We start from the raw sequence: 24280 nt of genomic DNA, 5'->3' as shown, positions 1-24280 counted from the left end.
AATCTCTGGCTTTTATTTGCGTTAGAGAGCACACGCACGGTTCCGTGTAAAGTCCGCTGAAAGTCGAGATTTTTTTCTATTTGTTTTTTGTTTTTTATTTTTTTTTTATTTCCTACTGACTCCGGCTCCGTGGATACGTGTTTGGGTTTTTGTTTTCCAGTCAGTCGATGGATAATCGATGGAACGAGCAGGCCCACGCTCGAACTACGAGGTGTATCTGCTTTGTTATTGCGTTATCCGTTTTATGGATATCAGATTTATGTAGGGACCACCGCAGTCGCTGAGTTCAAGTACGTGTATAGCTGTGAAAAGGAAGAGTAAGGCTTATTCCACTTGTAGCTATCGCTTCTTTGACATACCTGCTTCAAATATATTGTTCTTTGTGTTATATGTTACAGATAATTCGTACGTTATATATTTACATATGTAAATCCATAGGAAAAAATAATCCTCCTCGGTGTTACATAGTACATTATACTGAATTAATGATAATTGACGATCTATTTCAGGAAGTGTACAGAAAGCGTCTAGAATTCAGTTATCGTTATTCGCGGTCCCCTCTTCCGTTTCTCCTTTTTCGACGATCCTTTTGTCTTCATTGCCTCTTTGTTAGGTTCTTGAAACCGAGCGGAACGTTGATAAGGATTAGAATATCCTGGCTTGCGTTCCGTTATATTAAGTTCTTGGGCCACCAAACCGATTAAAGCGATTGTTTTCTCGTCCAAGAAATGCCCGCTACGACTTGTAAAATTTACGGACCAACTGATCGCCGAGCTCCATTTCGGTTGCATTTTCAGCACACGATGACTTACTTCCGGAAAATGGAGGACAATATCCCCGAACAACGCTGTGTTTTCTAATACAGTGGATAACGCTACGGAAAACAAAACATACATATTTATATGCTTTTTTCATAGAGAATTTAATCTAATTTTAAGTTACCGCTTTGCACGGTGACATTCCGTGGCAATAATCGATCGTCCGGATTGAAATTTGCATCTTCGATCAGTGATTTACTTGATTCGATCACGTCGATCATTTTCTCCCCAAGAACCATTATCATTTTGTACAGCCGCTCATAGTTATCTATTCTTTCGAGACGTTTCACGGCGTCGGCGTGCTCCCTACGTTGGTGAACGAAGGATTTTTTGACTAAAAGAATCTTGGTTAAGGGACATTATCTCATTTAAAAGATGATTTGCGTTTATTTGAAAAGAAAAATATATTACACGTGTGTGCAGAGAGTAAAGAAAATTAGACAAATCAGACGCCATTATTTGCCATACAATTATGTCTGATTAAATTGAATTTAATAGATCGATGTTAATTATAATTAGACTGCGGATTTTATGCATTTATAGACTTCAGAGCTCTGTGAAATACGATAACAAAACTTTCATCGAATGCAACGACTTTTCTATGTTATTCTTAACTCAATAACATACTTACGAGAAGATAGAAATTCCTATTTTTGTTCTTGTATTCAAGAATTACTTTATAAAATTTTATTTTGCATAAAAATCGAATTCTAATGTATCTTGAACTGAAATAAACGATTTAAATTGCATTCTCAAGGGATACACAATTCTTCGTAAACTTTGTTCTCAGACGAACCACCGTTTCGTGACTCTTCATCAATTGGTCGATTCTCCGCTATTATGTCCACTTGCTGCGTGTGCGCAGTGAATGTCAACACGGACACGACTGCAATCATGTAAACGAATGCGCGTGGCATCTCTGATTGAAAAAAAAAACACTTAGAATAAAATTTAAATAGAGCCCTGTACACCGATAGAAACGAATTGTATATCCAGGTAAGAAACGTTTCTTGAAGTTCAACAATCTATGTGTCCCTCGAGGACAAATGCCCTAATTTCGACCGGCATTTGAGCCGCAAGTTTCCGATTCTATAGTCGCAACACTACAGCCACCTATCAACTTGTCTCTAACGTAGAATGTGTCAACTTCAGCCACGATTTGCTTGAAAATAATTAGAAGACTCGTAAAGTTACTTTATGTTATGTGGCGGTTACGAACGTTCGAAGTGTGATGCGTGTGTGTGCTTTTAGATCATTTACTGACATTATTCGCAAATTAAATAAATGATAACAGTTCTACAGACGCAGTAATAGGACTCGGCTTAAGATATGGCATGACAGTGTTAATTAGAAAAGGATTAATTCGCGCTGGTTACATATGGCAGTGGTCTAGGTTCATGTGACGATAATATATAATCGCATCGCGTCTAAGACAGTTAATTAACTTGGTAATTCGAGTCTGATATCGGTGACAAAACATGGCAGCGACGGGTGATACAAATCTTGATGTAAGTACATTGTTGTTATACGTTTTGGAGTGTATTTTGCTTTCCACTTTTTTCACTGTTTAATACGAAATTGCATTCGATATACCTTGTTGTTCTAATGTTTAGAGTATCAGTTGATCTTCGAAAAATGTTTGTTCTAAATAATATTACAATCTTTGTCCTGTGTCACAACAATGAGATTAATTTTTGTGCTTTTCGGAAACCAAACCGATCGACTTTATTTTGTATGCATATTCTAGATTCTAGTACTGTTAGTAAACATTTGGTTTTTAGTTTAAAGTTACAATGGAATATGCTGACCCTCAGAATGTGGAGGGTGAGATGACAGTTGGAACTAAAAAGAGTACGAACCTTGGAGAACCTGAATTTAATACATTAGATGAACCGATTAAAGATACAATTGTAAGTTTATATTTCAAAGTTGTTAAAAAATCAGTTGAATGAATCGCATTGTTAATGTATTTCACAGCTCAGAGATGTTCGAGCAGTAGGGAAAAAGTTTTTTCATGTTATGTATCCCAGGGAGAAAAAAAGCTTACTGAAAGAATGTAAGTATACATAGGATATTCTGTGTGTGTGCTGCTATAAAATTGTGAGAGCTTTCTTTAACTTGCTTTAAACAAAAAAAAATTAATTTTCCTTTTAATAAATGTTATTAGCATGGTGGAAAACAAATATGAAGGCTATGATAACTAAGAAAAAATGCCTACAGTAGGTTTAAAAAAGTAGAAAACTTTAAGTAAGTAAGGTTAAGGAAATGATCTAAAATTTTGTAGCAATATGTACCGAGCATATTCTATATAAAACATTGGATTATAAAAAATATTTAATATTTTAGGGGATCTTTGGGGACCATTAGTATTATGCACATTTATGGCAATGTGAGTGTAATGTTCTTCAGAATCTTTTAATTATAATGTATTTCATTGTTTAGTAACAATTTTCTTGTCATTGGGTCAGGATATTACAAGGTTCTTCAGATACAGCAGATAATTCAAATGATGGGGGACCAGAATTTGCAGAGGTTTTTGTAATTGTATGGATTGGGTCTATGGTTGTTACGTTGAACTCCAAGTTACTGGGTGGCAATATGTAAGTAGTTGTAATTATTATAGATTAATGATACTATTAAAGGGTATATGCATAGTAAACATGATAAACTAGAACTACTTTTATGAGATGAAAGAATATCCAGAAGTGTATCCAAATATATAGCTAAAGTTCTTCTAAATATTAATGTCCAAACCATTTCAAGGTCACTTATATTCCTGTAAATGTCATACAGTATAGGATCTCTCTGATACAACCTTTTTATGCAAAATATATTTCTAGAAAATTTGTGTACTCTATACATGAAATTATAGATTATTAAAAGTAATATATTCTAATGTATTGCAGATCTTTCTTCCAAAGTATCTGTGTCTTAGGATACTGTCTGTTGCCAACTGCTATAGCTCTAATTGTATGTAGAGTTATATTAATAGCAGAGCAGACAACTTTCCTATTTAGTTTAAGGTTTATTATTTCCAAGATTGGATTTGCGTGGGCAACGTATGGTTAGTATTGGATTATTTATATTTTTTAAATCCTTGTTCAGTGAATCCTTTATTCTATATTTTTAAATACAATTATATATAAATATATTTTAGCATCGATGGCATTTCTTGGTGACAGTCAACCGGTAGGAAGGAAAGCTTTAGCTGTATACCCAATATTTTTATTCTATTTTGTAATTTCATGGTTGGTTATATCACACACTACATAAAATAAAGTATAAATCGTTTACGATAATACGACTGTACATTGTTCCATATCTGTGCACAAACTAACGAAAAAGATCTTAAACTTAACAAACTACAGAACTGCATTATGCTTTGTCATTTTTAACACTAAATTCTTTGTAGATAAAACATTAGATGCATACATTATTTATTACTATGCATTTTAGAGAATCACCAGTTTGTATGTCAATTACAATTACCTATATAGAGAATTCATCAATATAATCTATGAAATAGTGAATGATAGTTAAGTAAACTAGTAAATTGTTATATATTTATATATAAGTTGTATAAGAAGAACTGAAGTCTGTGTGATACAGAAGATTTTATTGATTTGGCATTATAATTATTCTATTTGTACAATCTTCCATAGTATTTCTTTATAATCTAAAAAACCTTGATTGATTTTAACCAACTGTCTTTTCGACGAGCCGACATTCCTATTAAATTCTTCAGTTTATAATGTAATCATGTGAAGTTTGTGACTCATAACAGAATCGTATAATTGAATCGTGTGATTCGTACTTTTTACACATTCGTATTGTGTACATAATATCTGTAAAATTGAAATCAAATATTAAATAAAATACATCATTTTCTATAACGTGGAAACATTTCTCTCTATTTACCATACAGTTCACATGTGTGAAAAGTATCTCTCCAACTTTTTCAGAAGAGTTCTGCTATCACAATGCCCTGGATATGCTTTTAAAGACTTTTGTACCGCAGTATAACTTGTCTGTAGATCTCCAACCTATGAAATTTGGTAATGTACACAGAGTGTCCTTCCTAACTTTATTACCTAAAATATTTTCTTTTATCTTCAATATTATATTATTATGCAAGAAAACCAAATCTATAAAACTATAAATTAATACGAGAATATCTATTGAGATGAAGAAAATGTTTTAGCTGGTAAAGTTATTTGTGGTACTCTGTATAAGGATGGAATGAGTCATAGTACATGATACATTACTTCGTAAGCTAAATAAGCACTATTAAAATGGGGTTCATAAATAAAAATTGCAATATTAGCAGCAGCATGGAAATACGTTCGAGCTGCTGTTAGGTTCCCATTTCGTACTTGTATAACTCCAAGATTGTTATATGCTAAAGCATGTCTATTGTCGCTGACAATAGCAAGTTTTAGACATTCTTCTGCCATTGTTGTATCACCTACAGTCTGAAATTATTTTTCAATAAAAATATTACAAAGAAAGATCGAATTCACTGTTCTCAAGATTAGGTGCTCAAAACAGTTTGTACACCTACAAGAGCAATGTGAGAAATATTGTACCATACATCCGCTACGTTTTCATCTGTAGAAAGATTAAGCGCTCTTTCAAAGCACGATATAACATGATCATATTGCTGAGAATAAAAACAGCATAATCCAAGATTATTGAATAATTCAACATTATATACACCCATTTGCAGCAATCGTCTGTGTAGATAATAAGACAAAATTGCACTTTGAACCGTTCTTATCTATTACATTTCTATTCACTTTTACCTGTAGAAACGCAAGGCTAATTCGGGCTGATCGTTATAGAAATGATGCATCCCAATACTAGCTATTGCTTCCGTATGCGAAGCATCTTCTTGGGCAATGATCTTATAATATTTTAACGACATGCTTGCGTTATTCAAACCGTCAAATATACGTCCCATTTCAGTGAGAATGTTTACATCGTTAGGAAAATACTCGAGACCTTTTTTACATGTCTCCAAAGCAGTCAGTGGTTGGTCCAGTCTAATGTAAACTCTAACCAGCCTTAAGACAGATTCAATAGTTTTACAATCTTTCAATGCTGATTTAAATTGTTGCTCTGCATCTCTTACTAATCCTAAACTGTAATAGCATTTTCCAAGTTGTAGTTTCCACCACCAATCTTTGTACTGACAGACTTGGGTCGCTTGGACTGCTAAATCTAGTGCCTGTGCATAAAATATTCCATTATTAATGCGGTATTTTGAATAAATGCACATATACTTACGTATCTCACGTCATGCTCGTGATAATATATGTATTCGAACAGTGGTTTCGCAATACTCTGTTGACTGGCATACTTAGAAATATTTAAACGAGATAGTTGTATGAATGGTCCTCCAGGTTCTGTTAACATGGATGCTGTACCTAATCTGTGTACCCATAAATTCATTAATATATTTCTTTCTGCTATATAAGTTCTGGAAGTAATATATAATACTTAGTATACCTGACACTGCGGCTAGAACTTGCTGTAATTGGTCTAGCAGTCATAGCAGTTCTTGGTGTCCTTAAAGCTTGCTCAAACGATTGAGATATAGCTGACTGGGTGGCTGGTCTTACAACTCCTGTAAGTGGCCTCCCTATAAAGTATATTTGTTGGTATTAAAGCAAGAGTGGTACCTTCTTTATTATTTAGAGATACATTAAAATTTCGAAAACAGACCTGACTGTGTTTTGGGTCGTAAGTACTGTCCTACGTGAGCCGTACCAGGGTTTTTTAAGGATGTTCCTGGTCTAGGCATAGAAGATATAGTATAATTGTCCAGCAAACTATCAGCAATTCCTTCTTCTTCTCCTTCTATATCGTCAATGTATACTTGTAATGTTAAGGCACGCATTTTTAGCACCCATACAGCCTGTGACAAAGTATATTGTGTGATACTACCCATCATATATGAAATAATTTCGAACTCTTATTTGTACCTGATCTAATGGATTTCTTCTTAACAAATCTGTACATATTGATGTACATTCTTCATATTTCCCTCTGCTGAATAAACTTAGAGCCTTGAACAACTCCATAATTTCATTAAGAGTGCTTGACATAAAATAATCATGAGAGTTGACTGAATTGTTAGAAAGAAATGTACTGTTTCAGAACACCATACTATTACACCTGTCTACACCTAAGTATTGTAGATAATCGAATTTTCTATGCCTGAAGATATTGATTATTTTGCTTATAACCCTGTCTCTATGAAGCATGGGTAAAGCAGTACATATTTGTTTTGTATTTTGCATTAGAAATACATACAAAAATACCATTTATAATATTTGGTAACTTTATCATTGGGCATAAATAAATTAATAAGTAAATTAATAAATGTACAAATTCTTTGAAAGTAATTTATGATGATAATAAAACTTTTTAAAGGATAACAAATGACCATCATATAATTTCAATCAATCTTTTTATTTATGCCAGAAATTGAGGAAAATCACATCATACTACTACATAGTATATTTTTACAATATATTTATTTTCTATACTTTTCATATATTCTTATGTACATTGTATAGAATTCGTAATTAATATTGGAAGTAATGGAAGGTCTTGATAAAAATGACAATAGGTTTGTATATTGTTATATAACATGAATAAATTATTCTGAGACATTTATATTTTTTGTTTAGCATTACACAAGTTTTTAGCGACTTCTTCAAGAGGAAAAGTATAGAAGAACAATGCACAGAAGAATCTTTAATGCGTTTACATGAAGCTTTTTTGGTATATTGATAAATATTCAGTTAAAATAATAGCTAATGCATGTATTTTACTTTAGAAGATATTTATTGCATAGGCATCAGAAAATGAAGAAATGAACATTTTTCAATTACACAATGCTTTTGAATATATACTACACATTACAATACCCGATAAAGAATTTGAAGTACTATTTAAGAAGGTAAGAGTAAAAGAAAAGTATTTACTTATACATTCTATGTAATTAATGTATTATTGTGTACTAATTACAGATGAATAGAAAAAGAGATGGAAACATCACATGGAACGAATTTATTTCATATTTGTTAGTAGAATTTCAAAAGAAAGATACTGCTTTACAATGGCAAATATTGAAGCTTCCAATAACAGGCGCTCCTGAACTTATAAAATCACATCATCGTACACCTATACATAAAATTGTATTCTGTCCTGAAGTTTCCCCTGTACGAACACAAATGCATTAGTAAACTTGCAATAATAGATTCAATGGTATATTATTTATTTATATTTGTAATATCTTCTCTTTATTTCTTCAGGATAGAACTACAAGTTTTCAGAAAGGATGTTACTTAACAATCACCAAAGAAGGAATTATAAATTATTGGTCATTGGATTTAGAATATGAACGTAGTGTACAATCCACAAGTTGTTAGTATTTTCAGGTTTGAATTTTTAATTTATTAATATTCCTTTGATAAACGTTTAACTTGTGTACTTTTTTACAGCCTGTTTGAAAGTACAACAAACTTTGATAACTGACATGATAGTAATGCCTGATGTGCAGATAGTATGCACAAGTTCCACTGAATGTGATTTAAGATTTTACGACACTGTGGCTAAAAAATTTGATTTACGAGTGGTGGTTTGTTAAGACTTTCCGTAGTTAATCACATTCTCTCTTTTCCATGAATGATACTTTTTTCATAAATAACAATGTGTAGATATCGAGCTTAGAAAAAGCAGTTACTTGCATGAGTTATAGCTTCAGTAAAAGTATCAAGGATGACTCGCACATCGTACTTGGTGATATGAGTGGATCTATTAAACTTATTTCTTTTAGCCCTGTGGATAGAGGACCATTTAAACAAGAACCCCAACGAGATACATTGTTCGTTCGTTACGAATCTGTTCTAAAAGCAAGTAATTCGGTCTCAACGCATTCATTATTAATATATCTTCAGTAATATGATTATAAATGTTTTATTATAGGGTGAAATAAAAGGACTAAAAGTCACAGATTTTAAAACTGAGCATACAGATTGGGTAAAGCAAGTAGCTTACTATGGAAGTGTTAAAGCTTTCATGTCTTGCAGTAGATGTTCCATTTGTTCTCTGCTATTTAGCGATTTCACTGGGGCAAGAGTACAGTACAAATTCAAAGTTAGCATGGGAATTACTTGTTTTACTTTTTGTGAAGGTATTTCAATTACATACAATATTATCCTTGATCTGATACGCATGTACCAAATTTTCTAAAATATCAATTTTTAGAAAGTCAAACATTAGTAACCGGTGGACCCGATTGCATAGTTAGGGTTTGGAACCCCTTTGTGACGAAACGTCCGAATTGTACTTTTCAAGGACATCATGCAACTATCTGTGGTTTAGTGATTCAAAACAATGGTAAACGTGTGTATTCTCTCTCGAATAGCAAATGCATCAAAGTTTGGGACGTATTATCTCAGTCTTGCATTCAGGTAGCAACAATAATTTTGAATAAAACATATGCACGATTAGCAATTTTCATACATTAAAACATAGTGAAAATTCTGCATTAACTTATACAGACATACAATGGTCTTACAAACGAATTAGGTGAACATACATTGATGACCATAGTCTATAATTCACTGAATCATAAGATGATCATTGCTAGCGCAATGATCGCAGTGGTTGTTTGTGATCCTGTTATCAATGAGGAATTATCCGATGGTTACACTCATACAAAACCAGTTAGCTGTGTCCTATATAATCATCTTTACAAAGTGGTACAATATTCTCTTTCTTGTATACTTCATAAGATACAATATTAGGTGTCATAAATTATGTTATCCGATTACTTATAAATCCAGGTTGTTTCCACCGGATTAGATTCCTGTATAATTGTTTGGGACCCATGGCTTGGAAACCGTTTGTACTTAGTTACACACGCACACAGTCAATTTTTGTATGGTCAGCACAATGATGTTGAGATCACAGCTGCTTGTTTCGATGAGTCTGAACAATTACTAGTAACTGGTGCTAGTGATGGAACACTGAAAATATGGAATTTCAACACGGGCACTTGTCTGAGAAACATGGCAGTTGAGAAAAACTGGTGATCATCCAATCTACAACCATATGGAATTACATATCATAAGTTACTGTCTTTTTCACATTCTTAATTTAGCGAAATAACAAGCCTAGCTTGGGTGGAAAATCGAGTTTTATCTAGTGGTTGGAATCGTCAAGTTATCGAATTTGCAATTTCTGATACGAATATATATAAAAAAAGTTGGGGGGTAAGTCACACTGATGACATTCTTTGCTCAACTGTATGGTATCCTCAAGTCCTCGCAACAGCAACTTACAATGGAGAAATAATACTCTGGAGGCTGGAAACAGGCCAACCATACCGAAAGTATAAAGTACAGGACCCAATGTCGAGGTGGGAAAACTGTTAATCAGTTTTTTTCTTCCATAACATTGTGCTATGAATTATTTTAACGTGCGTAATATGAAATAGGTTCAATGTAAAGCACGAGAAACATGAAAGCAACGTTAAATCGTATACTTATAACGAAGTTACAAGAGGACAAAATGTTAGGAACATGTAACAATATTATTTTTATAATGTACATATGTATTAAAACTATAAATACATATGCGTATACTCTTTCACAAACAGAAAGCAACAGATAGCTTGTAAACACCAGGAATCAGTGTTAAATATTATGCGAACCGTTGCCGTTCGAGCCATGATATTTTTAAGCGCACGACCAACTAAGCCCAATGTTGGGACATTATTAGTGTCTCTTGATTCTGGTTTGATACAAGTCTGGAGTCACCACCCAGGTGGTGGATTTCTAGAAGCTTTTTCAGTTATTCATAGTGTGGGTGACTGTGCACTATCATTAGCAACTGATCCTAAGAATCATTTCCTTGTAACAGGTAAAGGAAAAAACATGTATGTGTATATAATGTATATTTCTTTTCACAACAAAATTTATTAATGGTGAACTTATAACAATTTTCGTAATCTATGAATATTTTAATGTACAATCATATTTGCTTCAGAATATATATACCAAACCATTTATTATAAATACTATAATTTGTATGAAAATACAATGAACTCTGAACGCATATTGTTCGACAGTAATAACTGGAAAATCATCTTATTTCGAATGGTTTAGGGCATAACAAAGGATACATCAAGGTTTGGCATATCGTCAACTACTTGATACCAAATTCTCATAAGGTGTGCATGCCTCTCCTACGATTAGAGTTTCCATTCCTATGGAAAGACAGAATCGATGGCAGAGCAAAAAGAGCAGTCAGGGATCAGCCTCAACCACTTTTGCTCACCTCTGTACATGGCCACTTAAAACCTGTTAAATCTGTGCAAATAATTCCTAATGCACGTATTATTGTTAGGTAATAAACACGTTCGTACTATTAATTTTAATTTCGTTTATATTCATAAATACTGTTGTACGAATACAATTACTCCTTTGTAGTTTATACTTGTAGACTGGTTTATTTTCCACAAAATCGTTTATTCGTCAATTTTACTCGGTGAATTTAAAATACAATAAAAGTTATTTAGTTTTTGTGGAAACCTTTTTCGTAAACTATATATTTTAGATCTTTATTGCTTTAAGTGGCAGCACAGATTGCACGGTACGCATATGGACACTGGGGGGACGTTACATATCAACCTTGGGAACCTTCAAACCATGGTCAGCAATTTTACCCACGATTCCGGCATACCAGTATTTCAGTGACTACAGATTTCCACCGGATATTACAAGATTTGCAAGTTTTACTACCTTGAAAGTAATTACATATCTTAAAACTCTGCGTCGTAAAACATTGTGTGGCCATACTGAACAAGTGGATTACATACCAACCGAAAACTTTAATGTGAATCTTAAATATTACCTTGTACTAATAAGCAAACACGAATAGCTTCTAGAAGGAGGTGTAAAAGAATCAATGACCGAATCTACGGACGATACTTCTGATTTTGTACAAGCCATGATCGCCGATCGTAAAGATATCATGATAGATGGGAGGAGGCTTACAATTTCAGCAATGGACAAGTCAATCAGGATGCTTTTCTTGGATTACCCAATTCTGGATACTTCTTTGTCATATGTACGTATTAGATACGAAACCATTTGGCTTTACGACATAAACAGTCCTGATTCTGAGTACAGGAGAAGAAAAAAAAACGCAACGTTCTTGTCAGTTCTATATAACAGTTGCTTCTGTTACGAACCTCTCAATTTATTACAGTGAAAAAACTTCTTATGAAAACAATACTTTTTAGATACCTATATACACACACTTAGAATTAAAACCTTTGAAGACTATTCAAACGCCAATATTACCGCCACTTTTGCAGAAGCAAAAAGAATTGACGTAAGTCGTTTTAAATTCATACACTGTCCAAATTATTATCATTAATAATTTGTATATAATATCTGTACGTAACTAGTATGTTTATACATGCATTAAAGTTATAACCATTTTTCGTAGAAAACGCAGTCGCAATACAAAAGAAATACATTGAAATATTCGTCAACATAAAAGAACATACAACCGATTTTTGTAGAATATTAAATATTTTACAAAAAACAATGACGAGCGTCAAATAATTAAGACAGATCGAATTGAATAAAATATATTTCTTGGTAAAAACTGTCGCATTTGTATAATTACTTATTAATTATTCTATGCTTTTGCAATAAAGAATAAGTAAAACGGTTAAATCCGGTCTGATTGGTGAAAATACATTTATGACATTTTCAAAAGGAAGATAGAAAACGGCAGTCTTACAATTGTCGATGTCATATCACATCATTCCTATATCACATACGTTACAATATACGGTGTTACGAAGCATATTCGTTTGAAGGCACAACATGACAATTAACAACATTGCATTCAATTAAACTATACCTGGTTTTATTCGGTTTCCATCATGGAATAACGCGGCGGTGTATTCCAGATTGCGCTGGATGTACGCAACAATCTACTTCTGTCTATACCTTGGAACAATTGCGTCAAGTCTGGTGTACACTTTTTACTATCAAAGAACTTCAAAATTGCTCTCTCTGGAATGTATCGTTGCATCGCAAGTTGGGCTTTCCGTACGTGAGCTGAAATTAATGTATTTTTTTAAATTTCTATACTTTTAATCTACGTATTCATTCGATATTTAATTTATTTACACAGTTTCATTAAACACATGACGGAATTCAATATATGCTAAACCATCAAGACATTGAACATTTTGTTGAGCAATAAACATGTATATAAGTATCATTTGCGATTACTTCAAATAGTTTTTGGGTTAAAGCGAACTTACGTTGTGCCCAATGTGGAATCGCATGCTTTGGTCTGTTTTCATCGTCCGATTCATCTTCATCGGGTTCACTATCCAAAATGTAATTCGTTGGACCGTGATTTTTGTTTCCGTGTTTTGCCTACGGATTTATTAATATTTATATATCGCTAATCAATAGAAATTATTTTCTAATGGTGCACAAGTACTTACTTGCGCCTGAAGCATTTGATTTTTCATCTTCATAGCTTCGATGGTAGCATGTTGCTGAGCCCTCGCTTCCATTTCTTTTCGTTTGTCGGCCTCTTGTTCCCGACGTCTTTGTTCAGCCAACAATCGTTCTGCCTCTTCTTGTTCTTGCAAACGTTGCAAACGGAATTGCTCTTCTTGTCTTCTTTTCTCGTCCTTTTCCTGCAATTTATCGTGTATATAATAATAGTTCATAAGTAAATTATACAATTTCAAACATTAGTAACAGAAAAATTCTCTAAATCCTTGTTAGACCGAGTTAGAGCGCAAGCGACTGTTAAAAAAATCGAAGGTTCAACTTCGTTGTCGCTGCGCTTTTAATAAGTTCCCGGATCTAACGTTTTCCCGGACTCAGGTAGATTTAGGATAGGTACGAGGTAGTGACTCGTGATTATGTCGCTCAGTGAGAATTTAACCCTTTACACTCGGAATTTCTAATTTCCCATACATTTTGTCCCTTCAGAGGGGACAGTCGAGTGCAAAGGATTACTAGTTGAAAAGAACTACAAAGCTCGTTCGGTTGTTAACCGGCGAAGTTACTTCGTATGTTTATAAACGAAAAATTACAATATAGGAACGATCTCTCTTAACGAACTGTTCTACTAGAGCGAAGAAGAACAACAGTTTTATTATGTTTTCTCCTCGTCGCTCTTGTACGAAGAATCATAATAGACTGACGACTTTGAATGGTAAATACCAGGTGTACTTCCGAAACCGGTAATAATTTGTACCCCGACTTTTTTAACAATCCTATAGTTAACAGTAGAGAAATAGTGACCAACATCGAACAAGATCTCCTTTTCTCAATTCTTTTCTACGATTCTGAACACTTTTAAACACACTATGTATTGTCTTAGATATACTATACTACGTACCTGAGCTCGTTGCAATTGAGCCAGACGTTTCTTCTCTAATTCTTCGCGTTGCTTCTCCTGCACCTGTTGCGCCAAGCGCGCTCTCTCCTCCCTTTCCTTCTCGGCCTTCTGACGTTTCTCCAATTCTAATTTTTCTTTCGCCTCTCTCGCCAGTTTATTTTTCAACTCTTTCTCTTGCCTTTTCCTTTTCATGAAGAGTATATATATATTTTTTTTTTGTAAAATTTATTTAAAAAATAGCATTTTACTATTGATAATTGCTTTACCTTCTTTTTTCTTCTGTTACAATTCTCAATGCCTCATCCCGTTTCTTCCGTGCGTCCTCGTCATTCAATTTCCTTTTTCTATCCTCTGTTTTGTCCGGCGAGTTGCGTTTACTGACTGACTTTGTCGGCTGAATGAAAGATTCCATCGATGTGATAATATTTGCACGAGTTGCACTCGTAGCCTTGTTCTGCTGACAATGAATCCGTAATTAAGACAGAGTTATAAAAATTTAATAAGTTCGACTTACGAGAAATGCTAAATTCTTACATTAGGGATAATATTGTTCAATGGTGTTTGTGGAATACGACTAACAGACATCGGCAATTGAATCTTTGGCTTCGTTAATGGAGTCGTTTTCTGTTGTTGGTTTCCTTTATCCGGAAGAAGCACTCTCGGTATTCTTTGAACGGATTGCGCCTTATTCTAAACAAATAAAAAATTACAATCATTTATGTTCATTCGGAAACATTGAATAACGTACAATGAAATTTCAACTACCTCTTTATGCTCATCTGTCATCTTAGTATGCTTTGCTAACGAAATCTTTTTAGCCTTCGCAACCGATTTCCGTGCTAGTTTGTGAGCAATCGTTTTCTCTGTAGTATTTACCGTCTCCGCGACTTCGGCTTTTGCAGCAGCGATGGCGCGTGTTTTTGTTCTGGTCAGTCTAGCCGGTGCGTCGATATCGACAACAGTCTTTGGACTTTGCATACCTGCCTGTTCGAAAGCTTCAACCCTCTTCTTAACAGATTCTTTAGCGTAAGGACTGAACAATGCGTTTGACTTGTACGTGTTCTTTATTTCCTGACGAGTCACGCCCGATTTCATCTCCTTCAAAGCTGGTTTTGCAGGCGTACTAAGAATCTCATCTTCACTCGATGACGAAGACTCAACAATTCGTCTAAATCGTTTTTTACTCTCTTGCTTCTTAATGTTTGGTCTGTGCTTTTTCACGTCTGGCGATGATTCATCTTCTGTTATTAATTCATCGAATTCCTTGTTCGCCATGACTTCTTTTAGTTGTTGCATCCTGTCCTGCAGGGCCATTGAAGAAGGCGACTGAATGTTCGACGATTTCGGCGACTTTAATTCAGGCTTCGATTGACTTTTCTTCTTTTGATCGTCTTTTTCTGTGCTGTTCCTCGTGTTCTTAGTAATTGTTCGAGTTTCATTCATTTTAACCACAGACAAAGGTTCCAAGACTACGGTTACATTCATCATCTTGTTCACAACATGAGTAGAATTCAAATTCATGGTAGAATTCATTATAGGTGTAGATTTTTCAATCGCATCCTCGTACATTGAAGCTTCTTCCATGCCATCTGCTTTAGGCGCAATAACTGTATCATTGACAATATTAGATTTTTTATTATCCGATGAAAACGATCTTTTCCTACTAGCATCCCATGTCAATGAGGAGCTTCTCAGTGTTTCGCTCTTTTTCTCTTGTATCACTTCATCTTTTATAGTTTCATCGTTATCCATATTTATGTCTACCGAATCTTTTACAATATTTTCTTTTAAGATACTTGCTTCGGTTTTAGTATGCTTTCTGGGACCCTGTGTGGGCTCGTCATCCGAGCTACTTCTTGCAGATTTCTTCCTTTTAGCTCGACTCTCACGTTTCTTCTGAAAATTTAGTTACTGTTTTAAATCGACATAAATATAATAAAAACAGAAAATTTATTTAGTATTTAACACATGATTTATTTCTTTCAAATATGTAAGGTCCAATACAAACCTTTGTAGTATTATTTTCATCATAGCTTGCAGGTCTTCTTTGTTTTGTTAAGATTGAAATTGATTGCTGTATTCTGATATTATCAGCTGCTCTCTTAGATGCTTCTCTTCTTGAACGTCCACTTGTTGTTTCTGATGTATTTTGTGCAGTACTATCCATATTTTCTACTTTATCATTGAATGTGACAGTTTCTGACATAGAGGTATCGATAATAATAACATCATCTTCTGGAATAGTTTCTATACGTTGCATTCCCTTTTTTCTTACTACTTTTGGTGTCTTCGTAATTAATGGACCTGATGCTGATTGTGGTATTTGAGCAAGTAAAGCATGGAAATAATCGATAGTTTCATCTAGATTTTCATCAATAGATTTCTTTACTTCCGTGAAACGATTATAGATATCTAACATATCTTTGACAATCATTGCTTTGATTCTGTCCTTGGACCTAGTACCCATGTTTAAAAACTGAAAAATATTCGCAGTTTCAATGAAGAAATATAAGAACCCATAAGGTAAAATTACAACATTATATTCATAATGATAAACACAAAATATCCAGGCATATGGAATTATTTAATCAGCAAGAATTCAACTTGAAATTTTTTATGAAACAGCTAAGAATGGATGTTCGTGTTTTTCTGTATTTCAAAGTAAAACATGTAATTAAGAAAAAATAATAATTAATTAAAGAATGTAAATAGAATGCCATATTATCTACTACACTATTACAATAATCCATAATTAATGAATATTATAAGTGACTCTAACATTTTCAGTTGCAGTTTTAAATATTCACAACCTTTTTCGCGTAAGCAAAAGAATATTCCAGGGAACAGCAAATGGGAAAAAAAATTGTATGTATTTGTTAACTGTAACTGGTATGACAATAATAGATCTGGTTCGACTCAATCGGCATTTTAAAAGAGCGTTTGGTACCGTATTATTACACTCCTATTCGTGTAAATTAATAGTCAAAAATGTACATCTCTGAAAATTCATACTGGATAATCACCATCGATAATAAGAAAAAGTGCGCAATGAAGGATATAATAAATTAAAGTCGTCAGGATATTCCCTTACCTTTACAAATTAGATAATAAGTAATAAATTATTACAACAAAGATTCACGAGAAAGATACATAAAATACAAAATTAGTATGCTTCACAAACAAAATGTACGAAAGCAAAGACATTAACGACAAACTCCATTTCACTCCATTTCGTGGCCACTGGCGGGACGGTCAGAGATGGTGTAGGCCTGTTCAAGCAGATAACGACTTTTCAGTTTAATTTAAATCGACGACTCAAGCGACATCTAGTCGCCCGGGCGCGCTATTTCCACTAGAGACTTTTTAAACGTTCTTCCGTTGCTTTCTAGTTGATCGAACGCACAGTTTCATCTATTTAGAAGCATGTGACAATTTCAGAAAGAATTGCTATTTCTTAAAGGATTGCATACAAATAATCAAATTACAAAACGGTTTCAGTTAGAGATGGCGTGCAAAATCACTAACGGTGATTTATCACAGTGATCGCCGAATCACGATCACAGTCGTGATTTAACTTCATTCACGACCGTGATTGCTCTAACCTAAACTTGATGAGACAGCAACGGTCTTTTTATTTTCCTTAGGAGGTATACTAGAAGATGACGAGTCCTGAATTGATATTATGATATTGATATAATTCATATTTAATTTTATAAAATATATGATCAATGCGATGGGAGAGAGCCGTGGCGTTACCTACAGCAAACCGCTCAAACTATTGTCCACTTAGTACCACGTTCTTGTCACTAAATGGCGCCATATTATCATTTAGACATCCGTCGGAACTCCATATTAACAGAGAGGAAATTTCGATATTAATTTGAAAAATGCAACAAAATAAATTATTATCGAATGATAACGAAGCAGACGCTTCAGTTAACACTTTCACTTGAACACGTACAGTATACTTTTATAGTGTTATTTATCGTGTAAGAATATTTTGTTTGGTAACACTGGCGTCAAAAAATGTTCAGATGATTTTCCTACGGTTAACCACTGAACAAGTTGCATCAGTTGCATATCTGTGGTGCGTATGCGTAATCGTGTGGTGAGTTTCGCAGTCGTGGGAGGTTTCTGGAGCCAGGTGAGGGCGAATGTCGAATTTTCTTACCTTGGGACGGAGGTGCGCGTGTCAGGAGACCGCGCGAAAATGAATAATGACGAAGCGGCCAGGAAGTGAAAAATGATCGAAACAAAATGAGGAGAACGTACAACACTGCAGTAGATGTCCGAACGACGGATTGTCTCGAACAGACGAGACGTTTGCACAAGTAATATTAAAATACACATCAGAACTGTAACTCTTCTCGCTCACGTTGCACACCATATATCATACATATATACATATATGTATATATACATATCATATACATATACATATACAATACATATATACATGGAAATCTTTTTCTTTTGAATTAGTGGATTATATTCAGTTATCACCTTGTGTTAACATAACCTGTATTGTTCGTGTACCCATGTTCTTTTATTGGCGCGCTTTTGTACGCAATCTTTCGCTCGTCATTTCCAGGAAATTTTCGTGATAAATAATTAAGTTATCAGTCTATGATTTATTAATGTTATACACCTTTTTCCTAAATATCCAAGAAGAATTAATTCTGTGTGTGTGACAAATTTTTGTTCCTGATGAATAAGATTTTATGTTATGAAAAAAGTGTAATAGTTTATTGGTACACCTTTCGCCGTCTTTTTTTTTGTTTTAATCACCGTCTATTTTTACCTTTCATTTACAATAAACCTTGACGTGTATGTATTTTTTTTTCAATTTAATCAATAAACGATTACAAATGTGTGTATAGTAATGTCCCGTTAAACGATGGGCTAAGTTGGTGCTTTAAAAGTTTTCTGCTTCCTCCCCATTGTTGGGGGTCAACCCTTGCAATCAGTCGAATAAATAATATAACACGCCGTGGCTTCTCTCCCGCGAGCCAACAGCTGAAAGTTTGGGAGTCGAAGAAAGATTAAAAGCCTGCGTATTGGTGAGACAATGCAACGATACAACTTACTTATTTTTTGTTACTTTGTCGCGAAGACTTTATCAGCATACTGCTGATATTTTTCTGATTAAAACAATACCAAACACGATATAATTTGGATCATTTCTAATTTGTCGGACATGATAACGAAAGAATATAAGTTATCGCTTCTGATATATTAAAAATGATCCGAATCATATCGTGTATAGTCTCATTTTAATCAGACGAAGCTCACCAATATATTAATAAAATTTCCATTAATAAAGAATCAACAATAAAAAAGGTTTCATCGTTGCATTAGAGTTCTCTCGCCAATACGCGGGAATTTAAATCTTTGTCGGCTGCTTCGTAGCTCAATCCCTTTTTCTTATTCACTCGCTATCTTTTCCTGCGACCGTCGATGTTGATAAAACATACAGGCGTTCATAATAAAACTAGTATAGTTTAAAAATTTCCATGTACATGGTTTAATCTAATAACATCTGTTATTGTTAACAGGGGTATAACAGATGTTGCCAAAAGATTAGATGAACAAAAGAGTCGTGCGTTAACAATAACAGATTTATTTACCCCATCAGGGGAAGCTTTGAGAGTGAAGCTTAAAGATTATTGCATAAGATTAATAACTAAAGATCCTGTTGAGTATGCACGCAAAACGGAGGAGTTATTATGGAGAAAAGCATTCTATGACATTGTATATGCTGCTAAAAAATTACGGAAGGTAATAATTTTAAAATACTTTATGGAAATTACAATAAATTGTTTTATGTTATAGTATATTATTCTTTAATTATAGAGCACTGCATGGAATGAAACAGAAAAAGCAGTGTTATCTGTTCACTTGGCAGTAGGAGTTGGGTTTTACCATCACTTGATACTGAAATTACAATTAGAATATGGTTTAGATTTAGTTGGTGCTATTGATTTTGCATTTACAGAAACTGAAACTGAAACATCAAATGTAAGTTCTCTTGAATATTATTATACGAAGCAATTTATGCCTACAAGCTTATTCAATTCTTCTAATTTTTGTGTTAAGGCCAAAAATAAGGCAAGTCAGTCCAAAGTTTACAGCGAAGAGGTGAAGCAGTGTGTTGCTCGCTTGATTCATAGAAGTCTGGTATGCCTTGGGGACTTAGCTAGATACAAATTAGAATTAGACCCACACTGGGATCCAATGATAGCAAAGAGGTATTACAAAATGGCTATAGCATTCGATCCAAATATTGGGATGCCACATAATCAATTGGGCACTGTAGCTGGCAATAGAAATTATGGCCTTGATGCAGTGTACCACTATATCAGATGGTTAGAATACTTTCTTATTTCACATTACTTGTACGAATTCAGAACAAAACGTTTCCTGCTAATTTCAGAATTAGTATTAAATGGAAGTTTATTATATTTCTTTAGTTTACGTTAATTAAACAAGTTTTTTGTAATAAGGCTGACTGTAATTACTTTGTAGCGTTTTATGTACTGAACCGTTTGAAGGAGCAGAGGGAAATTTAAAAAGAGCTATTGTTACACACTCGATTTACACGGATGAAAAGTATCCCACGCATATATGTATATCGAGATTGTTTTCTTTGCTACAATCATGGGATTATGATGTTCCGAATTCAGACAGAATAAACCAAGAATGTCAGGTGTGTGCAATTATGCATATAGATATTTTTAATTCTCGAGAGCCTTTACGCTGGGAAATAATCTTTGTAGAATATGAAATATTTATTATTGTTAATCTTTGTCGTAGGATCTTCTGAATAGTATCGAAGCTTGTTTAAGCACGGAACAACATGAACAAACCGATACAAATCACAATAATAGTGAGACTAGTATCGAAGCATACCTTCAAAATTGCAAAAAAGAACAAACGAGTTATTTAACAGATGACATGATATTGAAAATCGTGGCCATATGTCTGATGTCCATATCAAGATTAAGAAGCAAAGAGTCAAGCGAGGTTCAAGGTGTCGTAGCTGTAACTTTGGCGATATTGTCGCAGTTGATACAGTTTACAATAACACGATTGCAAGAGTGTTTTATAGATGTACCGTTATCCAATGTAGGAGAAGTTTTACAATCAAATGAGCAATTAATCCAAAAAGAATGTAACCACAAATCCGTTGAAGGAGAGAATAACATTACAAAACAACGTAAATCAAAGTTAACAGAAAGTGGCAAATCTGTCACTGAAAATGACAATAAAACGATTTCTGAAAAGAGAAATGCGGAGAACAATGGAGATCTTCAGAACGGACCTCGGAAAACTCGTGAGAAAACTAAAAGTTTACTGACCAAGCTCCGACGACGGAAACGAAGAACTAGTAGCGATTCAGATGCGAGCGACATTGATCAGACAACTATGGGGTCTTCCAGTGATGACATCAACTCGGACGTTTCTGAGACAGAGGATGTCCTGAGCGAAGGAAATGCTTTATCGGATGAGGCACTCTCAGAAGACGTTTCTGACGACGAAAGTTCCGGTTTACGAATGAAACAAGAAACAAAAAATAATCCTAAACCAAAAAATATGAACGGACACATGGAACCTGAAGCAAAATCTGCTGCAACTGAAGTAGTTAATGATCATGTGCAAAATGGTGGAAAAGCATCCGATGATCAAACAGACAAAAAACTGGACAGCAAAAATTGTGTAGTTATCTCTGGTAATGGGGAAACAACTAATTCCGAAAATACTTTCGAAGAAGGTAACGCGTCGTCAGATAGAGTAATTTATATTGCACAGTTGAAGAAACAGAAGTTAAAAGCGAACGAAGTGCTGAACATCCTGATTGGAAAAGATATACTAGCGTCTATTAAGATATGTTGCGATTGGTTAAGAAGTAATCCGGATATTATAAAGATATGTGGAAAAAGTTCTCGGACGTTATTGAAACGCGTTACGATTTTGCTGAATTTAATCAGCATCGATACAAACGTGTTATTGAAAGATTGCAAAGATGATAGCATGATATTTTCAAGTGTCGATAAATTAAAAGAATGTGTAAAAACAATTCCGTTACCGGAAGATATTGACTTGAGAGGATTGAATTTGTTGGAGGATGCCCAGAAGACACTCAATTGGAAGATACTTTACAAACATAAAATGAACAAACGGGAGGAATCTCTGTTGAGGGCTTTGAAATTAGTCGAATTTGGATACTTTCTTCATTCCGTGGAAGATGCCGGTGTCAAGTATGATAATACGAAGCAATTGTTTGTTACAATCGACTTGAACCCAGTCAACGCAGCGAAAGGTGTTAATAAGGACTTGGAAATGGATCATTCTCGAGGAAAGTTGATGAGACATATGGGGAAATTATGGTTGAAAGCAGAAGTTTGTGCTTTGGAGAGTCGTTTAAGGTCCAGGTTGATGTCCCCATATTTGGTGCCTGATCATGAAGTCTTAGCTAAACATACACCTGCTCTCAAACGATTGGTATACGCTAAGAAATTCATTATTGTGATTCCTAGTGTCGGTTAGTAGCAAAGTACAAGTTAAAATTAAATTATAAAAGTGTTTTGTTTAAAAATAACATAAACATCTGTTTCATATTTAGTCGTTTCTGCGTTGGACGAAGTGAAGCGAGTTAGCAGTCGAGCAAGAGAAGCGACACGCTGGCTGGAAGGTCAATTAAAACGAGGTTCACGATTTTTACGAGCTCAAAGACAGCACGAACGTTTGCCACTACCATATATAAAAGGTCCAAGACCGAAAGACAAAGAGGCGTGGTTGTTTTTCCAAATTATCGAATGTTGTCACTATCTTACGCAACAGATGAAAGTTGGTATGACCAATGATGCAGAAACACCAGTTGTAACGTTACTCACTGGTTGCAGTCCAGATGATAAAAGAGTTCTTACTTTTAGTCCTGAGGGATTGGCAAAGAGTGCAGGTATATTATCTTTGTTAATAGTTCTGTTTTCATGTTTTACAATATTATGTAATATGAAACGAATTGTAGGAAAGATGATGTTTTAACAAACATTAAAATTACTAGCATAAAAACACATGGTTTCCTGTGGGATACATTCTTAAATTAAATGTGGTTAATTCTAGGTGTCAATATCGAGTACATTGAGACATTTCAAACAAAATGGAAGGCATCGAGTAAAAGTCACGGTTGAGCATATTGAACTAATTGAGATGATCATCTACTGCTTCCTCATACCGAAGTGACAGACTTGGACCCTTCTTGATAGCTGCGACTACGGTCAGCTAAGCGGGCGAGTCAGAGAGGGCTGGAAACCCAGAAAGGAAAATCGGCGGTTCTCCTTCGACAAAACCAGAATGGATCTAAAACCTTTTCCATGAAAAAATTCTAAACAATAAATTGGTTTCCTTTTAACCGCTCGCATTGCCATTTATGTATCAACAAGTACTTGTATTTTTAAATAGACATTTTTTTATGAAAAATAAATATGCCATCGTAACGTTTCCAAAGTGGAAGATGTGTGTTAGAAGAAAGAGAACGGAAACCACGATGAGTGAATTTATGTAGCGCTGAAACTTGAGTTTTAAACTGCAATTAATTTCACTGATATTAAAATAAATTGTGTTATAAAGAAAATTAATATATAAAATTTATAATTAACCGAACGTAAAATGTAACTCTAGTGAAAAAATGCTCTTTCAATGAATCACGACGTGTATGTAATATGTTTGTAATCATACGCAATGGCGTTATTTACCAAGAATCCCTAGGAAAATTTAAGATTCCATTCTAGAGTCTGAAGGCTTCAGTAAAAATGAATTTAAATATGTTTTTTGTAACGCGATCCTTTTTTTGGGGCGTTATTCATGCTTGGCGACATTTTGTCCGGAAGCTTCATAAATCTTGCAACAACGGAATACATCATTCTTTAATGAATGCCATATATCTAGGCACATTTTATGCATAACACGTTATGTTACAAGTGTGATATGTGCTATGCTTA

General features: G+C 34.2%; 7 protein-coding genes across 10 annotated transcripts; 4 read left to right on the top strand and 3 right to left on the bottom strand.

Moving 5' to 3' along the window:
• Positions 1-335: 335 nt before the first annotated feature.
• On the bottom strand, positions 336-1796 carry LOC107192097 (coiled-coil domain-containing protein 134-like). Its single transcript, XM_015581292.1, has 3 exons — positions 1582-1796; positions 943-1152; positions 336-874 (listed from the first exon to the last, which is right to left on the bottom strand). Exons 1-3 carry the CDS (start codon positions 1733-1735, stop codon positions 528-530), a joined length of 711 nt encoding a protein of 236 aa, XP_015436778.1. The 5' UTR covers positions 1736-1796; the 3' UTR covers positions 336-527.
• Positions 1790-4098, top strand: LOC107192098 (protein YIPF6). 3 transcript variants are annotated; one of them, XM_015581295.1, is made up of 8 exons: positions 1790-1814; positions 2113-2326; positions 2633-2728; positions 2796-2874; positions 3165-3207; positions 3287-3418; positions 3725-3882; positions 3976-4098. In XM_015581295.1, the coding sequence occupies exons 2-8, from the start codon at positions 2297-2299 to the stop codon at positions 4089-4091; spliced, it is 654 nt and encodes a 217-aa protein (XP_015436781.1). In that variant the 5' UTR covers positions 1790-1814; positions 2113-2296; the 3' UTR covers positions 4092-4098. The 3 variants fall into 3 exon arrangements, with proteins under 3 accessions (XP_015436781.1, XP_015436780.1, XP_015436782.1); XM_015581294.1 differs by having other exon boundaries at positions 2600-2728; XM_015581296.1 differs by lacking the exon at positions 2113-2326 and having other exon boundaries at positions 1796-1814; positions 2600-2728.
• Positions 4099-4744: 646 nt separating this feature from the next.
• Positions 4745-6925, bottom strand: LOC107192110 (tetratricopeptide repeat protein 8). Its single transcript, XM_015581307.1, has 8 exons — positions 6803-6925; positions 6543-6735; positions 6327-6459; positions 6105-6249; positions 5621-6045; positions 5380-5551; positions 5084-5290; positions 4745-4861 (listed from the first exon to the last, which is right to left on the bottom strand). The coding sequence occupies exons 1-8, from the start codon at positions 6923-6925 to the stop codon at positions 4745-4747; spliced, it is 1515 nt and encodes a 504-aa protein (XP_015436793.1).
• Positions 6926-7423: 498 nt separating this feature from the next.
• On the top strand, positions 7424-11790 carry LOC107192083 (WD repeat-containing protein on Y chromosome). The gene is made up of 16 exons (XM_015581277.1): positions 7424-7452; positions 7514-7607; positions 7681-7785; positions 7856-8047; positions 8141-8252; positions 8330-8466; positions 8546-8740; positions 8814-9021; positions 9096-9301; positions 9392-9592; positions 9677-9921; positions 9994-10251; positions 10330-10416; positions 10492-10754; positions 10985-11240; positions 11468-11790. Exons 1-16 carry the CDS (start codon positions 7424-7426, stop codon positions 11772-11774), a joined length of 2895 nt encoding a protein of 964 aa, XP_015436763.1. The 3' UTR covers positions 11775-11790.
• Positions 11791-11801: 11 nt separating this feature from the next.
• On the top strand, positions 11802-12244 carry LOC107192106. The gene is made up of 2 exons (XM_015581302.1): positions 11802-11963; positions 12139-12244. The coding sequence occupies exons 1-2, from the start codon at positions 11802-11804 to the stop codon at positions 12232-12234; spliced, it is 258 nt and encodes an 85-aa protein (XP_015436788.1). The 3' UTR covers positions 12235-12244.
• A 437-nt stretch (positions 12245-12681) lies between these two features.
• On the bottom strand, positions 12682-17406 carry LOC107192090 (inner centromere protein B-like). Of its 2 annotated transcripts, none has more exons than XM_015581283.1 (9): positions 17371-17406; positions 16288-16755; positions 15045-16175; positions 14814-14969; positions 14546-14736; positions 14280-14463; positions 13369-13566; positions 13180-13297; positions 12682-12970 (listed from the first exon to the last, which is right to left on the bottom strand). In XM_015581283.1, exons 2-9 carry the CDS (start codon positions 16744-16746, stop codon positions 12777-12779), a joined length of 2631 nt encoding a protein of 876 aa, XP_015436769.1. In that variant the 5' UTR covers positions 16747-16755; positions 17371-17406; the 3' UTR covers positions 12682-12776. The 2 variants fall into 2 exon arrangements, with proteins under 2 accessions (XP_015436769.1, XP_015436770.1); XM_015581284.1 differs by having other exon boundaries at positions 14546-14733.
• A 969-nt stretch (positions 17407-18375) lies between these two features.
• Positions 18376-23737, top strand: LOC107192101 (protein SMG5). Its single transcript, XM_015581298.1, has 8 exons — positions 18376-18610; positions 19835-20057; positions 20133-20297; positions 20376-20644; positions 20805-20985; positions 21093-22821; positions 22903-23238; positions 23403-23737. Exons 1-8 carry the CDS (start codon positions 18537-18539, stop codon positions 23468-23470), a joined length of 3045 nt encoding a protein of 1014 aa, XP_015436784.1. The 5' UTR covers positions 18376-18536; the 3' UTR covers positions 23471-23737.
• The last annotated feature ends 543 nt before the right edge of the window (positions 23738-24280 follow it).

This window comes from Dufourea novaeangliae, unplaced genomic scaffold (genome assembly GCF_001272555.1).
Source record: "Dufourea novaeangliae isolate 0120121106 unplaced genomic scaffold, ASM127255v1 scaffold306, whole genome shotgun sequence".
Lineage (NCBI taxonomy): Eukaryota > Metazoa > Arthropoda > Insecta > Hymenoptera > Halictidae > Dufourea > Dufourea novaeangliae.
Note: the sequence above shows the minus strand (reverse complement) of the source record. Positions and strands in the feature narration are given on the sequence as shown.